Here is a 19,050-nt window from a genome sequence, read left to right as displayed (position 1 = left end):
AAAAAAAAAAAAAAAAAAAAAAAAAAAAAAAAAAATTAATAATTGGATAAATTATTTGATATGGGCATAAAACTGAAGTAAACTAAAAGCAGTTAAGAAATTTCAATTAAAAAACACTACATCCTTAATTAGTCGGTAAATCTTTCACTCCCCCAGTAAAAAATCAGCTTCAATTTACCTTCTCAAGTCATGATTACGAGGCTGACTGATGCTAACTAAATAAATTCTACCTCAAAAGTATTTCACTGGGAAACTGGAATTTCAGATAAAAATATAATCAAACAATAGATGGTTAACACATTACAGTAAAGGCCAAGGCAGGAGACAGAGAACTTACCTCTCCATAGATTCTAAATGTGCCGGTATCTTCATCTAGCTCGATGGCGGTAACTCCGGGAACCTTCCTAGCTTGCTGAATGTTACTACCATGTGTTCCTATTGCCAGGCCCATTAAATCTTCTCTCACAACAAATTCCTCATGAAAAGCTGCTGCAAGTTGTTTTGTGCACTAATAAAACAGGAAAATTAGAATATAAAAGATCAAAATACAAACTGTTTTTTTGTTTGGTGTTTTGAGACATGCTCTCGCAATGTCACCAAGGCTGGGGGTGCAGTGGTGTGATGGTGGCTCCCTGCCGCCTCAATTTCCTGGGCTCAAGCAATCTTCCCACTTCAGCCTCCAATATAGGCACACACCACTGAGACCAGCTAATTATTTTTTGTAGAGATGAGGTCTCACTATGTTACCTAGGCTTGTCTCGAACTCCTGGACTAAAGCAATCCTCCCACCTCAGACTCCTAAAGTGCTGGTATTATAGGCATGAGCCACCACACATGGCCACAAAACGTTTTATTGCACATCCATGTTTATAGCATTATAAACAGGTGAAAGAACCCAGATCTACAGGCCAATGAATGAATAAACACAATGTGATATAATATACATTCTGCCTTAAAAATGAAATTCTGACACAGGCTATGTAAATGAACCTTGATGCTAAGTTAAATATGCCAGTCACAAAAAAGACTAAAATGCTTTTACTTACATGAGGTATCTAAAATAGTCAAATTTATAGCAACAGAAAGTAGAATGATGGTCGCCAGGGGCTGGGGAAAGGAGAAAATGAGCAGCTGTCTAAAAGGTATAGATTTTCAGTTTTACAAGATGAGAAGTCCTGAAGATTTATCAATAATGTAAAATATACTTAATACTAAGTGTACACCTAAAAATGGCTATGATGCTAAGTTTTATATGTGCTTTATCATAGTGTAAAGAAAAACCTGAGAAGAAAAAACCCACAAAAATTAAGTTAAAAAAAAGGCCAAAACTCAATCTCTTAAAAAATAAATGAAAGTCATCTAATGTCATAAAACGAATGGGAAAAAAAACTGTTTTATTAGTCTAAAACATTTTTCCAGATATAGGCACACATGTCCAGAACTTTTAATGAGAACACTTCCAAATTTGTCCTAAGGATAATAAACATATCCCAGTTTCTCTAAGACAACACAGTGCATGCATGCACATGTATTCATCCAGATCTAGAGAGAGTGGGTGAGTGGAAAAACCACCACCCTAGCAGTGTAGCAGGGAGAAGAGGACAAAACAGTACCCCAGGACACGTCAGAGGTGTAATGACAAGCTTAGTATTTTAGTACTACATGCCACATGATGCCCCACTCCTAGTCCTCCTCTCCTCTCACACGAGAGTCGTTACAATCAACTAGTTAATGATGAAAGATATCAGGACTGATAAACAGGGCAGTTAAAAAAAATAAAAAGGTTAAATACACAGTAAAGAACTAGCAATACAGTCTACTCAGTATCTCTAGTTTCTTCACTATTTGTTACCTGTCATCTAAGCCCTACCAACAAGTTAACAGGCATTTAGCAAAGGAAAGGCTACATTTGATAAAAGGCAACAACATGGAAAAGTAATTCTTCTAAAGGCACGACAACTCTAAATAGTCGTGAAACAGAGGTCCTAGGTGGCCTTAGTTTGAAGCAAGGAACTTGAAAAATATACTTATAAAACTAAATGGGGGCTAGGCACAGGGGCTCATGCCTATAACCACAGCACTTTGGGAGGCCAAGGTAGGTGATCACGTGAGGCCAGGAGTTAGAGAGCAGCCTGGCCAACATGACAACATCCCGTCTCCCAAAATACAAAAATTAGTTGGGCTTGGTGCTACACACCTGTAATCCCAGCTACATGGAAGCAGGCAAGAGAACTGCTTGAACAAGGGAGGCAGAGGTTGTAGTAAGCCAAGATCATGCCACTGCACTCTGGGTGACAGAGCCAGAATGTGTCTCTAAAACACAAACAAACAAAAACTCAATAGGACACACAGAATTCTTTCGTAGGTAAACCCACTTACTTCTAAATGCTTAGTGGCCTCTTCATTTCTGGACATAAGCATCAACTTTGTACGAATACTTCGCAAATGCATGTCACTTAAGATATTTACTCTCTTCACAGTTGCTTCGCTGGCAGACTATAAACAAACAAGCTAATTACTCAAAACTTTAATCATTCTTCCAAATAGTACAAATACCATCTTCTATACAAAGCGTTCCTTGCTTCTCATCTACTCTACTTCTCCTTTCAACTAACATTCGGTACTCTGAGTAATCACATTTTCCTTTCTGAATTCCTGTATTATTTAGATCTGCTATTCAGAATATGTTTGGTTGGGAAAAAATCCAGGTTCTCACACATTAAGAATTTTATGTTAAGAATGTCATGTTAAAGAATTTTTTCTCCTTACTACAGAAGAAATCAAAAGTAATTAACATTTTATAGCTGCAAACAAATTTTTCTCCAACACTGTTTTAATAAATAATTCACTACACACTAAGTTGACCTTAGTTCTTCTCTTTTGAAATATCTAGTAATAAAATCTGTGCAGTATCCATTAACAAGTTACTTTAAAATATGGTGTTATCTTACCAGTATCATTAGCTGTGTTGTTTCTGGATGGTAAAAAATTCTGCATGCTCCTACTGCTTTCTTAAAATCTTTATGCGCATTTTCATTAGCACACCTAGAGAAAAATTAATTCATGTGTAAGACTTCAATAACAGGTTAAATTTAGAGGAGACTTATAATACGAAGTCAGTGTTTCATTTTGACATCCCCCATTAAAACCTTTGTTCATTAAGAAGATTTTCCATCAAAAGGTTTTGATTGGGCATTTGGGAAAATGTTTTGTGGCAATGAAAAATCCTCTTAATTCACAAAACAATTCAACAATAAATAAAATTACTCACGCCTCTCTCAAATCCTCAGGTACATCCACTGTGCATTTAAAGAAGGTATTTTTTTTGACAGTTTTATTTTGATTGACAGGTCGAAGTCGTTCAAATGTGACTATTTCATTGTAAGTAGCATCACAAGCAGCATATTCAATGACATAAAACTAAAAGACATCAAAATACTTTAAAAATCCCATATGAACAAAAATAATGAAGTTTAAATGAAGTTCTAATTACCTTGCTCAGCTTAACCAATGGACCCACCCCCATGTGGCACAAACACTAAGCACAGCTTAGCTACATCAATCTCATTTGCCTAAACTAGATGATAGGTTCTTACAAGCATGAACCTTAGTGATCCTGACATGCTTGAGGTGTACCTCTGGAGTGCGGCTTTGGTGTTTGCCAATACAGAACACAACAGAAATTAATGCTAATGAACTTCCGAAATGTTTGATCAACTATTTCTCAGGCAGGCTTTTAGAAATAAAACTGACAGTACAAAAAACATTTACAAAAACCAAGCACTGAGGCATCGCCTTAGAAACTAGTCGCAAAGCAAGTGTGAAGATTACTTACTTCTCCTTTCATCATCCGAACTTTAGCCAACCACCACCCACATGGCTCTTGGTCATTTGCTCTTGAATATACCTGAGAAGAAAAAAAAAATGCCTATATCCATTTATCCCAAAAGATTTCAATGCTGTCAACAATGACTTATTATAAATGTCTAATCCCATTAACCTTAAGAATCAAAATGCTATTTTAAATTGGTATATTAAATGCAACACAATAAAAGTGATAGCTACACTTAAATTTAGTACTTAAAAATAAAACTATACTTTTTTCCGCAATTTAGCTTCTTGGAAATTAATTCCATATTCATGAGGTTTACTAAACATAAGCATTTTAAAGAAATGCTCTTAAAAAGGAGTTTTAGAGTTTTAAATAATGTATAACATAGGTCTTCCTGTTTGTCAACATTGTTAATATTATTATTCTCAGAAAGTGATTAACCTAATTTTTAAATTCCATCAGGGATATGACACTTAGATCCCTTGCTAAAGAACCTAAAGTACATGTACTAAACTTGTTTAACAAAAAAACTACACACATTCAGTCCATCTAGCAGAGCACACTAGTACCTTACAAAACTCCTATTCAGTCCAGGCGCTGTGGCTCACGCCTGTAATCCCAGAACTTTGGGAGGCCAAGGTGGGTGGATCACCTGAGATCAGGAGCTCGAGACCAGCCTGATCAACATGGTAAAACCCTGTCTCTATTAAAATACAAAAATTAGCCGGACATGGTGGCAGGCGTCTATAATCTCAGCTACTCGGGAGGAGGCGGCAGGACAATCACTTGAACTCAGGGGACACGCCACTGCACTCCAGCCTGGGCAACTAGAGAGAAACTCCATTTCAAAACAACAACAAACTCCTATCCATAAAAAAATTAGTCTTATATTCTTTATAAATATCAGTTTTATTAACATAATAGATCACAGAAGTTTTCACTTGGGATTCTAGTTATTTCTTATGATACAACAGAGCTTAATGTATATTTTCAATATATGGAAAGGTAGAAAAGGGGGGCTGAGAAGAAACAAGTTAAGAACCAATAAAAACCATGAATGATTGCCCTCAAAGAGATGGCCAGGGAAACCTATCAGTGGGTGTTAACAGCCATCTGGGAGACAAAGGTAAACAACTAAAGACAAAAAGTTTTAGGAAGCCGGAAGCTTCTATCCGGGTGATTTGAGAGTAATCTCAGAAGTGGTAGGAATACTGAAACTGGAAATGAATAAACCAAAGCCTACTAATAAACTTTATTGTACACCGTGATTAGAAAAAAGCTGTGAGAAGAGCAGCAAGTCCAATATACCAATCAGGATCCATTTAACTCAATTTAGCTTTTCCGTTTCTTTTATCAACAGATCTAACTATTCAAAGGGATCGGTATCTCATGACTTTATTCTTCCTTAGACATACACAAAAGACAAGAAAGTTTACTTTTTTAAGACTAGAATAAAACTCACCCTTATTCTGCAATTATTTTATGTATCCACTGGGCCCTTTTATAAATGTAAGGTAGAATCTAGTGATCTTATTTTTCCTATATCTTGAAACATTTTACTATTTCATCAACATTCATCAGTTATTCTCAGCTATATTTTAAACAAAGACTAAAATGGAACAGAGGAGTGACGGCATCACCTAGAAGGACACAACAGTGAAATAAATTGTTAACGCTGTGTCATCATACAGTTTCCTTACTGTATAGCCCAAGGTATCACATCTCTTTCAAAGAAGTTCAAAAAGACTGAAGACGCCATCCTTGTAGTCTGCTTGTAGCTACCGCTGACCAGTTGAGAATTATGAATTTATTTTTCACTCGTAATTGCAAAGAGAAGATAATTTACAGAGCAATGCCTTTCTAATTATTAAAGAGGTATCAGACAACAGATTCAAAAAGATAGCCGCACACTTGATTCCATTGATAAATGTGAAATTATCTTACAAAGCGAAATCTCAGATTATGAAGTCTTCAGATAGTAACATCCTAGACGAATGTTCTCAAACCACGTATTTCTAAGGAGAAGAGGCAAAGATGATGTCTATTCTCATCCAGTTAATCACTCAACTGAGACTCCATCATGCAAAATCCTCCAACAAGAACCCAGATCATTCTGGTTTTCTAAAATGGTTTATGACAGTATTCTTCCATCTTTTTAAGATGTTTGTGGTCAGGCATGGTGGCTTACACCTGTAATCCCAACACTATGGGAGGCCAAAGCAGGTGGACTGCTTGAACTCAGGAGTTCAAGACCAGCCTGGACAACATGACACAACCCTGTCTCTACCAAAAATACAAAAGAAATTAGTCAGGCATGGTAGCACAACAGTGGTCCCAGCTACATGGAAGCCTAAGGTGGGAGTATCACTGGAGCCCAGGAAGTTCAGAAGGCAGTGAGCCAAGACTGAACCGCTACTCTCAAGCCTGAGTGACAGAGCAAGACCCTGTCCGAAAAAAAAAAGTAAAATAAAAAAGTTTTTAAAAATATGTTTGTGTGCCAAAATTTACTTCATTTAAGTGGAAATGTCAAAGGCAGATGTGTATACAAAGGTAACTGCAAAAGATAATGAAATGCAAATATATTCATTAATCAATTCAACTGACTAAATATGCCAAAATCACAGCACAAAGATGGCTATCCCTTCTTTCATAGAATGAAATGCCAGTAAAAGTTCCAAGTATTCAAGAACTACATTCTGATTATCCAAGTGTAAGAATAACCACAAGTAATGACAAACTGGAATTTATTAGAGATATTTTAAATCTGGTATCAATATGTATAAAATGGGTATGATCTAGGTTCATGTTTAACGGTTACTGAGCAGTTAAGTTACATTTAGAGAACTGCATTTATTGCAGATACATGTATCATCAAAACCTGGAAAATATGAAAAAGTTGGATTTGCCATATTTAAACTCTGACTAAAATGTGTAATAAGGCCATGCATGGTAACTCTCACCTGTAATCCCTGTACTCCGGGAGGCCAAGGTGGGCACATCACTTGAGCACCAGAGTTCAAGACCAGCCTGGTGAAAACCCATCACTACGTAAAAGGCAAAAATTAACCAGGCATGGTGGCATGTGCCTGTAATCCCAGCTACCCCAAGTGGAAAGATCACTTGAGCCCAGAAGGTTGAGGCTACAGTGAGTTGTGTTCACTCCACTGTACTCCTGCATGCAGTCTAATAATGGCCAGGAACAGTGGCTCATGCCTGTAATACCAGCGCTTTCGGAGGCCAAGGCAGGAGGATTGCTTGAGCCCAGGAATTTGAGACCAACCTGGGCAACACAGGGAGATCCCATATCTATAAAAAAAATTTTTTTAATTGGCCAGATGTGGTGATGCATGCCTCTAGTCCCAGCTACTTGGGAGGCTGAGGCAGAAGGATCACTTGAGACTAGGAGGTTGAGGCTGCAGAGAGCCATGATCATACCACTGTACAGAAAAAGAATATGCTAACAATCAAAAGAAAGTGCCCATTCGAAGCACTATCTTAAGAGAGGCAGCTCATCCAAGCAGACTGGAATATCTCTTGCTAATCTGTGGGTACATCAAGCCTGATCTGCTGAAAAGGTTATGCCTTTAAAACTACCTAGACCCCTTATTCTATTTTCACTAAAGCATAACCATCCATTAACTTGGCTTCCTAAATAAAGCATTCTTAACTGCCTGGAGGCTTTTCTAACTAAACAATGAAATGCTGAATTCAGTTTTAAACTTAATTTCCATTTCTGTAAGCTTCATTAATAACCTCACCCCAAAAAGACCAAGTTACTTTCACAAAGTGACTAAATATAAATGCCTGAATTAAAACACTACAAATTTGGCCACGCACGGTGGCTAGCACCTGTAATCCGAGCACTTTGGACGACCGAGGCGGGCGGATCACCTGAGGTCAGGAATTCGAGACCAGCCTGGCCAACATGGCGAAACCCTGTCTCTACTAAAAATACAAAAATTAGCTGGGCATGGTGGTGCGTAACAGATATAAAAATCTGTTATATATATATTGTTTTTCTCCCCAGGCAGTTTTTTAATGCCTTCTGAATTATCACTTTATAATTCTGTTAACACGCTGGAGGTTATCTTTTTCATACTTTCAGTGACTGTATTGTATTGTTCATATGTACAGTTTTGTAAACGTGGTGGATGGAAGCTGATGTCTCCTGAATTCTCATTTCCTTAATAGTAATACGAGTACATCATTTATATTAGTTTATTGGCTCTTCATCCTTTGTTCTGTGAATTGTCTATTTTTTGTTTGTGTAGCTTACGGTGTAGGAAATCCTTGTGTTTTATGGCTATTTCGGTTTTTTTTCTTGAGATGGAGTCTTACTGTTGTCCAGGCTGGATTGGCATGACCTCATCTCAGTGCAACCTCTGCCTCCTGGGTTCAAGCAATTCTCCTGCCTCAGCTTCCCAGGTAGCTGCGATTGTAAGTGTCCACCACCACACCTGGCTAATTTTTTTTTTTTTTTTTAAGTGGAGATGGGGTTTCACCATGTTGACCAGGCTGGTCTCAATCTCCCGACCTCAGGTGATCTACCCGCCTCAGCCTCCCAAAGTGCTGGGATTACAGGTGTGAGCTACCGCACCCAGAAGGCATTTCTGGAGGATGAACTGGTACATTTTAGTACTTTTGAAAATGTAAATATCTTGCCTTTTGATTCTGCAACTGAACCTCTTAAAACATATAATACTACCAGAAGATTTACATAAACTGATTAACTTTAACTCTGGTATTGTTTTCTTTTGTTAATAGCAACAATTTTTGGTAATAATTTCAACAGCTTTTAATTTGATATATCCACACCAAGTAATTTTGAGGTGGTTACAAAAAAATGAGGTAAATTTAAAATAAGGAAAAGGAGAAAAAAACAAAAAACAAAAAAAAAAAGATTGAGAAGACATCAAAATGTCTGCTATCCTAATTAACTGAATACAAAAATCACAAATATATAACTCAATCCCATTTTATCAACTTAAATACTTCCTTTACACATGCAAACAAAAAACTCAGAGGAGACAATCAATTCTGGTGAGATTTAAGTTAGGGATGGTGGGCAAGCACACCTGCATTAAGAGGGACACACTTTATATAATTTTTACATTAAGCACTTTATTACTTTGAATGAGGGAGGCGGCTTTCAAAACGTTACCTGTTAAAGTACTAACTCGAGAGTTTCTAAACATTCTAGGTACTATGAATAGATCCTTAATAAATGGTGGCAAAAGAAACAAAATTCTATGGGTGGCAAGATTACACTTAAACTTTTTCCTTATATGAATTTTCAAATTTTTCAAAAGTGAAAAAACTATGACATCTTCATTTCAGATGACTTACAAAATTCTAGAGAGCAAATTTTCAGTGATGGGCAGCTATTTTAAATTTTAAAATAAAAAGAAAAAAGCAAATTTCACCAGAGCTGAATCACAAAACATACTATGAAATTTTTTTCTTAATTCTGGATTCGATTTCTCAATCATTCAATCTCTAGCATCAATGTCTTATTTACAGAAGGGGAGGCAGGCCACAGGGGTGAGCCAGAGACTGTTCAGGAACAAGGCAGGAACTTCCTGGACAGGAATGGAAAAAGTACACTGTTAACACCCTCAGCACTCCACTAAGAGTAGTTTTCCCTTTAATCTGAGACTTCACGCTACCAATTTTGTGTCTGAACGTGAACATCAAAAAAGTCTAAGAAGCACTACTACCAAAACTGACTGCCACACATTTCTAATTCTGGTACATGTCCAAACCTACATCATTCCTTGCTTGACCTAACTTCTGCTTATTCAGTATCTAAAAAACACTGCACCACCAATTTTGAAAAATGAAAATGAATCAAGCCCCTTTCATCCTCACAGAAAACTATCAGAGCTACAACACTGAGAAACACATTTTCAATAAAATCTAAAGTCCAAATGAAGAGAGTAATCAGCAGCATCAATCACTGCCACACATAGCACCACCCAGGACCCCACTTGACACTCCCTGATTTGCAGCAGTCACTTCACCACTGTTCCTCGTGCCTCCCCCACCACACATCAGTAACATTTTCCTCAAGAACTCTAATACAACAGCCAGACTACAGAACAGGTATTCTTACAAAAAGTTATTTAACTTATTGCCATCTTTCTGCCTGGATTTTGACTATGTGCACTAAGTTCACTGTGTACTATTTTGCTTTTGCGAAAGCAAAGTGATAAACTACGTGAGGGTGCCAAGAGCCAGGCCCTGCATGAATGAGTAAAGCACTCACTTTACTCACTCTTTTATCTTTGACTTCCACAGAAGTGGGTACACCAAGTTAAGGTTAACAGGGGTTTAAATGCTGCAATTATTTTACTTCCCAGCATATGATCTTAATGAGAACTCAAAGAAAATTTATCATTAAAAAAAATCAGGCCAGGTGAGGTGGTTCACGCCTATAATCCCAGCACTTTGGTAGGCCACAGTGGGCAGATCACCTGACGTCAGAAGCGCAAGACAAGCCTAGCCAACAGGTGAAACCCTGCCTCTATTAAAAGAAAACATTTGCTGGGCATGGTGGTGGGTACCTGTAATCCCAGCTACTCAGGACGCTGAGGCAGGGGAATCGCTTGAACCTGGAAGGAGGAGATTGCAGCGAATTGAGATCGCTCCACTGCACTCCAGCCTGGGTGACAGAGCAAGACTCCATTGCAAAAAAAATAAATAAATAAAATAAAATTGGCAGATAACCAAATCACCTGCAGTGCTTAGTACAGTATATGCATGTTTAAAACTTTTGTAAATCGTCAAGTGTGGTGGCTCACACCTGTAATTCCAGCACTTTGGGAGGCTAAAGCAGGCAGATCACCCGAGGTCATGAGTTTGAGACCAGCCTGGGCAATATTGTGAAACCCCATTTCTACTAAAAATACAAAAATTAGGCCGGGCTCAGTGGCTCACGCCTGTAATCCCAGCACTTTGGGAGGCCGAGGCGGGTGGATCACGAGGTCAAGAGATCGAGACCATCCTGGTCAACATGGTGAAACCCCACCTCTACTAAAAATACAAAAAATTAGCTGGGCATGGTGGCGCATGCCTGTAGTCCCAGCTACTCAGGAGGCTGAGGCAGGAGAATTGCTTAAACCCAGGAGGCGGAGGTTGCGGTGAACCAAGATCGAGCCATTGCACTCTAGCCTGGGTAATAAGAGTGAAACTCCATCTCAAAAAAAAAAAAAATTAGCCAGGCATGGTGGTGCATGTCTGTAATGCCAGCTACTTGGGAGGCTGAGGCAGGTGAATTGCTTCAACCCAGGAGGCAGAGGTTGCAGTGAGCCAAGATCGTACCACTGCACTCCAGCCTGGGAGACGAGGGAAACTCCGTCTCAAAAATAAATAAATAAAATGTTTGTACGGTCAAGAGCGGCTGCTCACGTCCGTAATCCCAGCAATTTGGGTACATGCCTTTAGTCCCAGGTACTTGGGAGGCTGAGGCAGGAGAATGGCTTGAACTTGGGAGGTGGAGGCTGCAATGAGCCAGGATATCACACTACTGCATTCCAGCCTGGGTGACAGAGTAAGACTCCATCTCAAAAAAAAAAAAAAAACTATGCAACAATCCTGCGTGATCTCCGCCAAAAAAAAAAGAAAAACTCCATAAAAAAAAAAAAAAAAAAACCAGGAAAAATAAAGTTTGTAAAAACACTGAGATAGGTATTTCATCAGTCAAGTTCTCCTATCCCAATTCCCATAACCCACCATAAGTATAGCAGGTACAATTGAAACTTAAAATCTTTTAATACGATCAAGCAACTTTCAGTGAGAAATATGTTTAAGAAATTTGAGCACAGTGGCGGGGCATGGTGGCTCACTTTGGGAGGCAGAGGTGGGCGGATCACCTGAGGTCAGGAGTTCAAGACCAGCCTGGCCACCACGGTGAAACCCCATCTTAAAAAAAAAAGAAATTTGAGCACAAAGGAGGAATGGTATCCGTTTCTTAAAACTTGAAAAGAAATTTTATATTCATCAAATCACCATTGCGGTTCTATTTGAAAATTATTTCCAGGTTTCTTGTTATATAACCACAAATAATAACATGGAAAAGGCAGACATCCAAGATCTACTAAGTGTGGAAAAAAAGAAAAGCAAGATACAAAGAAGCAGTATGACATGATCCCATTTTTATTCTGAGAGGTGGGTGGGGGGAGACACACAGACACACAGACACACACACACCTGGAAGAACATGCACAACATGAACAGTGTTTTATTAATCTCTGAGGGGTGACTTTTCCTTCCCTCATCCTTTACTACTTTTATTTTTTTGCTTTTCTGTACTTTTAAGGTTTTCCTCAGACATTTCTATAATATTCTACAAGGCAAAAAGCTAGTTACAGTATTTCACATTGTTACATACGAACTCTGTTAATGATCACTATAGTAAAGTAACTGTCATTTCATAAAGACACCCAGGCAAATCATAAGACAAATTATTTAAAGTAAATAGGAAAAAGAAAGAAAAGAATAACACCATAGCACATAGTGTTCTATGCCAGGTGCAGCCTGGGAGCGGTGGCTCACGCCTCTAATACTAGCACTTTGGGAGGTTGAGGCAGGTGGATCACCTGAGGTCAGAAGTTTGAGACCAGCCTGACCAACATGGAGAAACACGTCTCTACTAAAAAATACAAAATTAGCAAGGCGAGGTGGTGTGCATCTGTAATCCCAGCTACTCAGGAGAGTGAGGCAGGAGAATCACTTGAACTCAGGAGGTGGAGGTTGTGGTGAGATGATATTGCACCATTGCACTCCGGCCTGGGCAACAAGAGCAAAACTCTGTCTCAAAAAAAAAAAAAATTCAAATGTACTATCATCCATGACTTCCAAATTATAATGATAAAAGTCTACAAAGCTAACAATGGGACAGGTGAGATCTATTCTGACTCCAAATTCAAGCACTGCTAGATTAGGCAGCCATTACCACCAACAGAAAGAACAGAGAAAAGGAATTAGCTTTATCCTCCATCAGCTATGCTAATTTACCTAAAAGAATATTTGAATACAAAAAATAGACACCACAAGAAAATAAAACTTAAAAATACATACCTCTACTTCATCTCCTTCACTAATTTCTTTTTTTATATCAGGTGGTGGTGGTAATCTAACTTCATTAAATGGAACCTGGCGTTCTGGCTGCCAACTGAAGGATTAGAAAAGGTGTATTAACAATTTAAAAATATACAGTTTATGACTGGCGCTGCGTATTTTTTCAAGTCAGTTTACCACTTAGCTTTTCCTAAAGAGAAGAAAAACAACCTTCATACTATTAATATAATTTCCCAAGTAATTAGTTACTGAAGTAGAACAGATTTTGTATGACTCTTGATGAGGTTCATAAATAATTAACATAATTGTTAGTAACTGTACATTACCTCCCAAATTACTCATCTTAAGAGCAGTACACACATTCTCCCAAATTATTCATCCTAAGAGCAGTACATACATTATTCTGCAAATGAAATAAGTTCATAATGATGACTAACTTCAAATCAAACTGTCAAATCGACACAGCTGCCCAATAAATAGTAGTGAGATCAACTTATTTCAAATACTTTTACAACTATATGACCTATCAATAAAGGAAACACAATTTCATAGATTACAAAACAATATAAACTGTGTAACTCTTTTTAATATACATGTTCACCGAAACACAGAAAATAATCCGCAATTATTTTGAATATCTGAATTACAAAAGATTACTTTTCTCACGTTCCATTAATCTTTCCTACAGTGGATACACACATTATAATTAGAACCTACAAAAAGCCTACTTTTAACTCTGTAGCAAATATGAATGTATTAAATCACTAACTTAGCAGTTAACTGACATTTATGTTGTATTTTAAAAGCTGAATTTATAAAGTTAAAAATTCTTCCCTACTCTAATATGTCACAGGTCATTTACACGTCTGGGAATTATACTATGACATAAAATGTCTCTCGAGTTTCTATCTGCCAAGGCTAGTAGCAAAGTAGCAGCTGACAAAAGATTTGGGGATGCTTTCTTTTCATCATTACTTTCCACATGGCAGCTGCTCAAAGAAATCATCTCAACCCTTGTTTCTACATGAAGCAGCTGTTAGGCAAAGACCTTTTCAGGCAATTCCACAAACAGCTTAAAAGTAAAAGCTGAACAGTTTTTTTCTGACCATCAATTAAACGGTTTATTGCTGTTTTTTTTTTCTTTTTTTGAGGCATAGTTCACTCTTGTTGCCCAGGCTGGATGCAATGGCGCAGTCTCGGCTCATTGCAACCCCCATCTCCCGGGTTCTTGCGATTCTCCTGCCTCAGCCTCCTAGGTAATTGGGATTACAGGCACCCATCACCAAGCCTGGCTAAGTTTTTTGTATTTTTAGTAGAGACAGGGTTTCACCATGTTGAGCATGCTATCTCAAACTCCTGATCTCAGGTGATTTGCCTGCCTCAGCCTCCCAAAATGCTGGGATTACAGGTGTGAGCCACGAAACCCAGCCCAGTGCTCTTTCATAACCCCTTCCTAACCAAGCCCAACATACTGTCTTCCCCATGTTTAGGCTGCATACTCCTCAAGCAATTAAAGATGGCTTAATACTTATTCTGACGACCAGCAGTCAACTGGAAAACCTTCTGCAACATCATTTGAACATTCTGGGCTTTTAAGTATTAAGCATATTATCATCTAATTTGTGCCACTGATTCATATCCATAAATGTGCTGGCAAAGAGAGTTATGAAAAAAGTAACAAGTAAATTATGGACAGAAAAACAGGTAAAGTTATCGAAACTAGACTTAAGATCAACCAACCAACCCTCCCCCCCCCACACACACACACCCACCCTCCAAAAGCAAAATCATTTTTCCACTGGCAGCAGGAACACCCAAAAACAGTTTGGCACTGCCAATCTCTGAAATTAACATCTTTGCCAACAAAAATAACTTACTTATTTTCAAAAACAACTGTAAGAGAGTCTTCATGAACATCTTTGATAAATCCCTGCAAAACACAAAAACATTATTAAAAACATTATCAATATTAGGCACTTCGTAACTCTACAAGGCTGTATTCAAGATACAAAGACGGCACGGAATACTGAAAGGATACAGGGTTTGGAATTAGGCAGATGTGACTTTGACTTCCATCTTTACCATTTATGACATATATGATCTTTCAAGTTACATAACCTCTCTGAACCTCATTTTTCACCTGGTGTCATCTACCTGGAATTAGCTAAAGTAAATGTGCATCGCTGGAATATCTCAGGTATTAGTTCAGCAAGACAGTTATTTAGCATTGTGACTAAGAGTTCACTATTTACTACTGTGCCAAAGAGTTCAAGCTCTGGAGTACTGGTTCCCAGGACTTATAACCAAGCCCTGTTACTTGTATATTCCTGAATATAGTTTTGACCTAATGAAATTAATTACAGTATCATACACCTAATGAAAAATTATGAGAACTAAATGAAGTAATATTTAGCACAGTACCTGGCACAAATAAAGAATTTAATTTTGTTAGAAGTGCTATCGGCCAGGCATGGCGGCTCACGCCTGTAATCCCAACACTTTGGGAGGCCGAGGTGCGTGGATCACAAGGTCAAGAGATCGAGACCATCCTGGTCAACAAGGTGAAACCCCATCTCTACTAAAAATACAAACATTAGCTGAGTATGGTGGCGCACGCCTGTAGTCCCAGCTACTCGGGAGGCTGAGGCAAGAGAATTGCTTGAACCCAGGAGGCGGAGGTTGTGGTGAGCCAAGATCGTGCCATTGCACTAGAGCCTGGGCAACAGAGCAAGACTCCATCTCAAAAAAAAAACAAAAAAAAAGTGCTATCAACATTACAGTCCACCTTCAGTAAAATGCATGACTAGATTTTGAATACTACCTTTGCCATTAACGTAATCTTATTTTTCCTAGATACTTCTCTTCTTCCCTTAAAAGAAAACTGGGCTATAGTGAGTACATTGTTCACAACTATGACAGAATGAATACAGTCTCAATAACAACTGGTTGTCATTTATCAGCCTTAAAATTAATATTAAAATTAGCCTTTGTACTCTTCCTTCCTTTGATTAATACAGCTGAAATAAACCATTAAGGTCTGACATAAGAGCGAGCAACGACTTGAGTGTAGAATTGTTGTTGCTGAAATCCTGATTCCACTACTATGTAACCTTAGGCAAGCTGTCCCTTGGCACTTGTATAATTACCATTAACATTAAATGACTTTGTATTACCATGAATCAGAGCTGCAGATTACTCAATGTTAATCAAATGCTTATGCACACTCAACCACTGGGTACATAGGAAATACTTTTCTGAAACATCTTTATCACACTAGACTCCATAATGTCCACAGCAAACTAGCGACATAAACACATGTATGCAGTATCTGATCAAAGCATGGCAAAAATGAGCACATCTGTTTATCTCACTCCTTCCCAAAAGTCCATTAGGTAACACTAAAGACGTTTGAATAAACCCAAAAGAAAGAGAATAAAGGGAAAAGACAAACTTGCAACAACAACAAAAGAAATTTTTTTTGAAACTTACACAGTATATGGAAGATTAACAGTAATAAAAAAACGAAGCTTTGGGAGGCCAAGGAGGGCGGATCACCTGAGGTCAGGAGTTTGAGACTAGCCTGAACAACATGGAGAAACCTTGTGTTCACTAACGATACAAAAAATTAGCCAAGCATGGTGGCGCATGTCTATAATCCCAGCTACTCGGAAGGCTAAGGCAAGAGAATCACTTGAACCCGAGAGGCGGAGGGTGCAGTGAGCCGAGACCACGCCACTGCACTCCAACTTTGGCAACAAGAGCAAAACTCCATCTCTCTCTCTCTCTCTCTCTCTCTCTCTCTCTCTCTCTCACACACACACACACACACACACACACACACACACACGACTGCTATAGTGCTCTGTCTTGCAATTCTGGATATTAATTAATCCTCCCTAAATTTAAATATAAGAGTTGCCACTCTAGTTCAGGCTCTGATTATCCCACCATGCTATACTGATGACTTTCTGGCCAGTTTCTCTATTTCTAGTAGGGCACAGTCACCCTATTTATTTACCTACCTACCTACCTACCTTTTTCTAGTAGGGCACACTCTTATTGATTGATTGATTGACTGACTGAGACAGAGTCTCATGCTGCTGCCCAGGCTGGAATGCAGTGGTGCGATCTTGGCCTCCTGCCTCAGCCTCCTGAGTAGCTGGGAGTACACCAACCACACCCAGCTAATTTTCTGTATTTTTAGTAGATACGGCGGTTTCGTCATGTTGGCCAGGCTGGTCTCAAACTCCAGAACTTAGGTGATCCACCCACCTGGGCTTCTCAAAGTGCTGGGATTACAGGCGTGAGCCACCACACCTGGCCCACATTCACTTTCTTTCAACAATCACTCTGGTCAGCGCATTCACCATTACATTACCAGCAAATATATCTATATTATACCCTTGCCATTTTTTAACAAATTTCAGAAACTGAGAATGTCCATCTTTATGATTAGTAAAGCATCAGAAGACAGCCATATTTTCAACTTCCACTAACATTTTCTAATTCTTCAACAAACTCACACAAAGTTTGAAGAGTCTCACAAACTAATCTTTCTAGTTTCTGTATAAATCATATATAGTGGATTAGTTCAAATCAGAACTCTAAGCCACTATAAAATTTCACTCTGTTCTCAACTTTATAATTTTCCCTCACTCTCCTTTGTAATAAGATTCTTTTTTTCTATCTAAAAATCAGCACTCTACTTTTCTTTCCCCTGAACACCAGCATCAACTTTGCGTGCACATTTTTCACAAAGTTTGGAACATAGCTCTGTACACATCTACTCTTTTTTCTTTTTTTTTTTTTTTCCCCCCTGAGATGGATTCTTGCTCTGTCACCAGGCTAGAGTGCAGTGGCGCCACCTCGGCTCACTGCAACAACTCCCTGGTTGAAGCAATTCTCCTGCCTCAGCCTCCTGAGTAGCTAGTATTATAGGCCCACGCCACCACATCCAGTTAATTCTTGTATTTTTAGTAGAGATGGCGTTTCACCATGTTGGCCAGGCTGGTCTCAAACTCCTGACCTCATGATCCGCCTGCCTTGGCCTCCCAAAGTGCTGGGATTACAGGTGTGAGCCACCGTACCAGGCCCCTTTGCACATCTACTTTTATTGCCAGCGTCATTCCGCCATGAGATTTACTAGATTAAGGCCTGAAACCTAGTCCTTAAAATTTATTTGGACTTTGGTGAAGAATTTTTAATGTCCTACTCCATAAAATGTAATCCCTGATTCCTAAATGTTAGACAGACATGCTTCTAATGGCCAGATTTCTGTAAAATTGAGTCCACTTGATACAGGACACAGTCAATACTTTTAAATGTATTTTTGTACTCTCCAAGTCACCAGAATGATGCTAGGTCCCCTTACCTGCTCAAAAGACCCAAATTGACAGGGTTGGATCTTTACCAAAATCTGACAGGAGACACCAGTAACAGCCACATTTGTCTGAACATGGCAGGGGCTTTATGCCTGAAAGTCTCCGTAACTTCCATCCTCAGTCCCCGTCTCTCTTCTGATTCATACTTACCTGGCCCAGGCCACATATTTCTCAAAACAAAGCCTTTGACATTTCTTTTTTTTCTTCCCATACATATGTAGACATGGAAGATTTCAAGGCAGCCTTATTAAATGGTCACCTATCTTGTTCACTCACACGGTCCAACATGTGTTTACATTTGAAACTCTTAACTATAAGATAATCATTAATAAATAGGCAGTATAACACATCTCAAGTGTATTCAAACGTTCACAGCTTGCTGCAGATAAACGGAAAAAAAACCTTAAAATGTACCCATAACTCTGACAAAACAACAAATAGGCATCATATAATAAAAAACCAGAAATGCAGGGCCAGGCGCAGTGGCTCACGCCTATAATCCCACCACTTTGGGAGGCCGAGGCGGGTGGATCACGAGGTTAAGAGATTGGGACCGTCCTGGTCAACATGGTGAAACCCCACCTCTACTAAAAAGACAAAAAATTAGCTGGGCATGGTGGCGCGTGCCTGTAAACCCAGCTACTCGGGAGGCTGAGGTAGGAGAACTGCCTGAACCCAGGAGGCGGAGGTTGTGGTGAGCCGAGATCACGCCATTGCACTCCAGCCTGGGTAACAAGAGCGAAACTCCGTCTCAAAAAA

General features: G+C 38.8%; 1 protein-coding gene across 1 annotated transcript in view; it reads right to left on the bottom strand.

Annotated features, from left to right (window-relative positions):
• LOC108311124 (fragile X mental retardation syndrome-related protein 1-like) overlaps window positions 1-19,050 on the bottom strand; it is a 64,686-nt gene that overhangs the window by 28,494 nt on the left and 17,142 nt on the right. Inside the window, 7 exon segments of the mRNA XM_037741967.1 lie at window positions 338-508; window positions 2,380-2,496; window positions 2,952-3,045; window positions 3,272-3,420; window positions 3,836-3,907; window positions 12,911-13,004; window positions 14,788-14,840. Coding sequence (XP_037597895.1) covers window positions 338-508; window positions 2,380-2,496; window positions 2,952-3,045; window positions 3,272-3,420; window positions 3,836-3,907; window positions 12,911-13,004; window positions 14,788-14,840 — 750 coding nt within the window.

This window comes from Cebus imitator, unplaced genomic scaffold (genome assembly GCF_001604975.1).
Source record: "Cebus imitator isolate Cc_AM_T3 unplaced genomic scaffold, Cebus_imitator-1.0 Scaffold111, whole genome shotgun sequence".
NCBI classification, from domain to species: domain Eukaryota; kingdom Metazoa; phylum Chordata; class Mammalia; order Primates; family Cebidae; genus Cebus; species Cebus imitator.
Note: the sequence above shows the minus strand (reverse complement) of the source record. Positions and strands in the feature narration are given on the sequence as shown.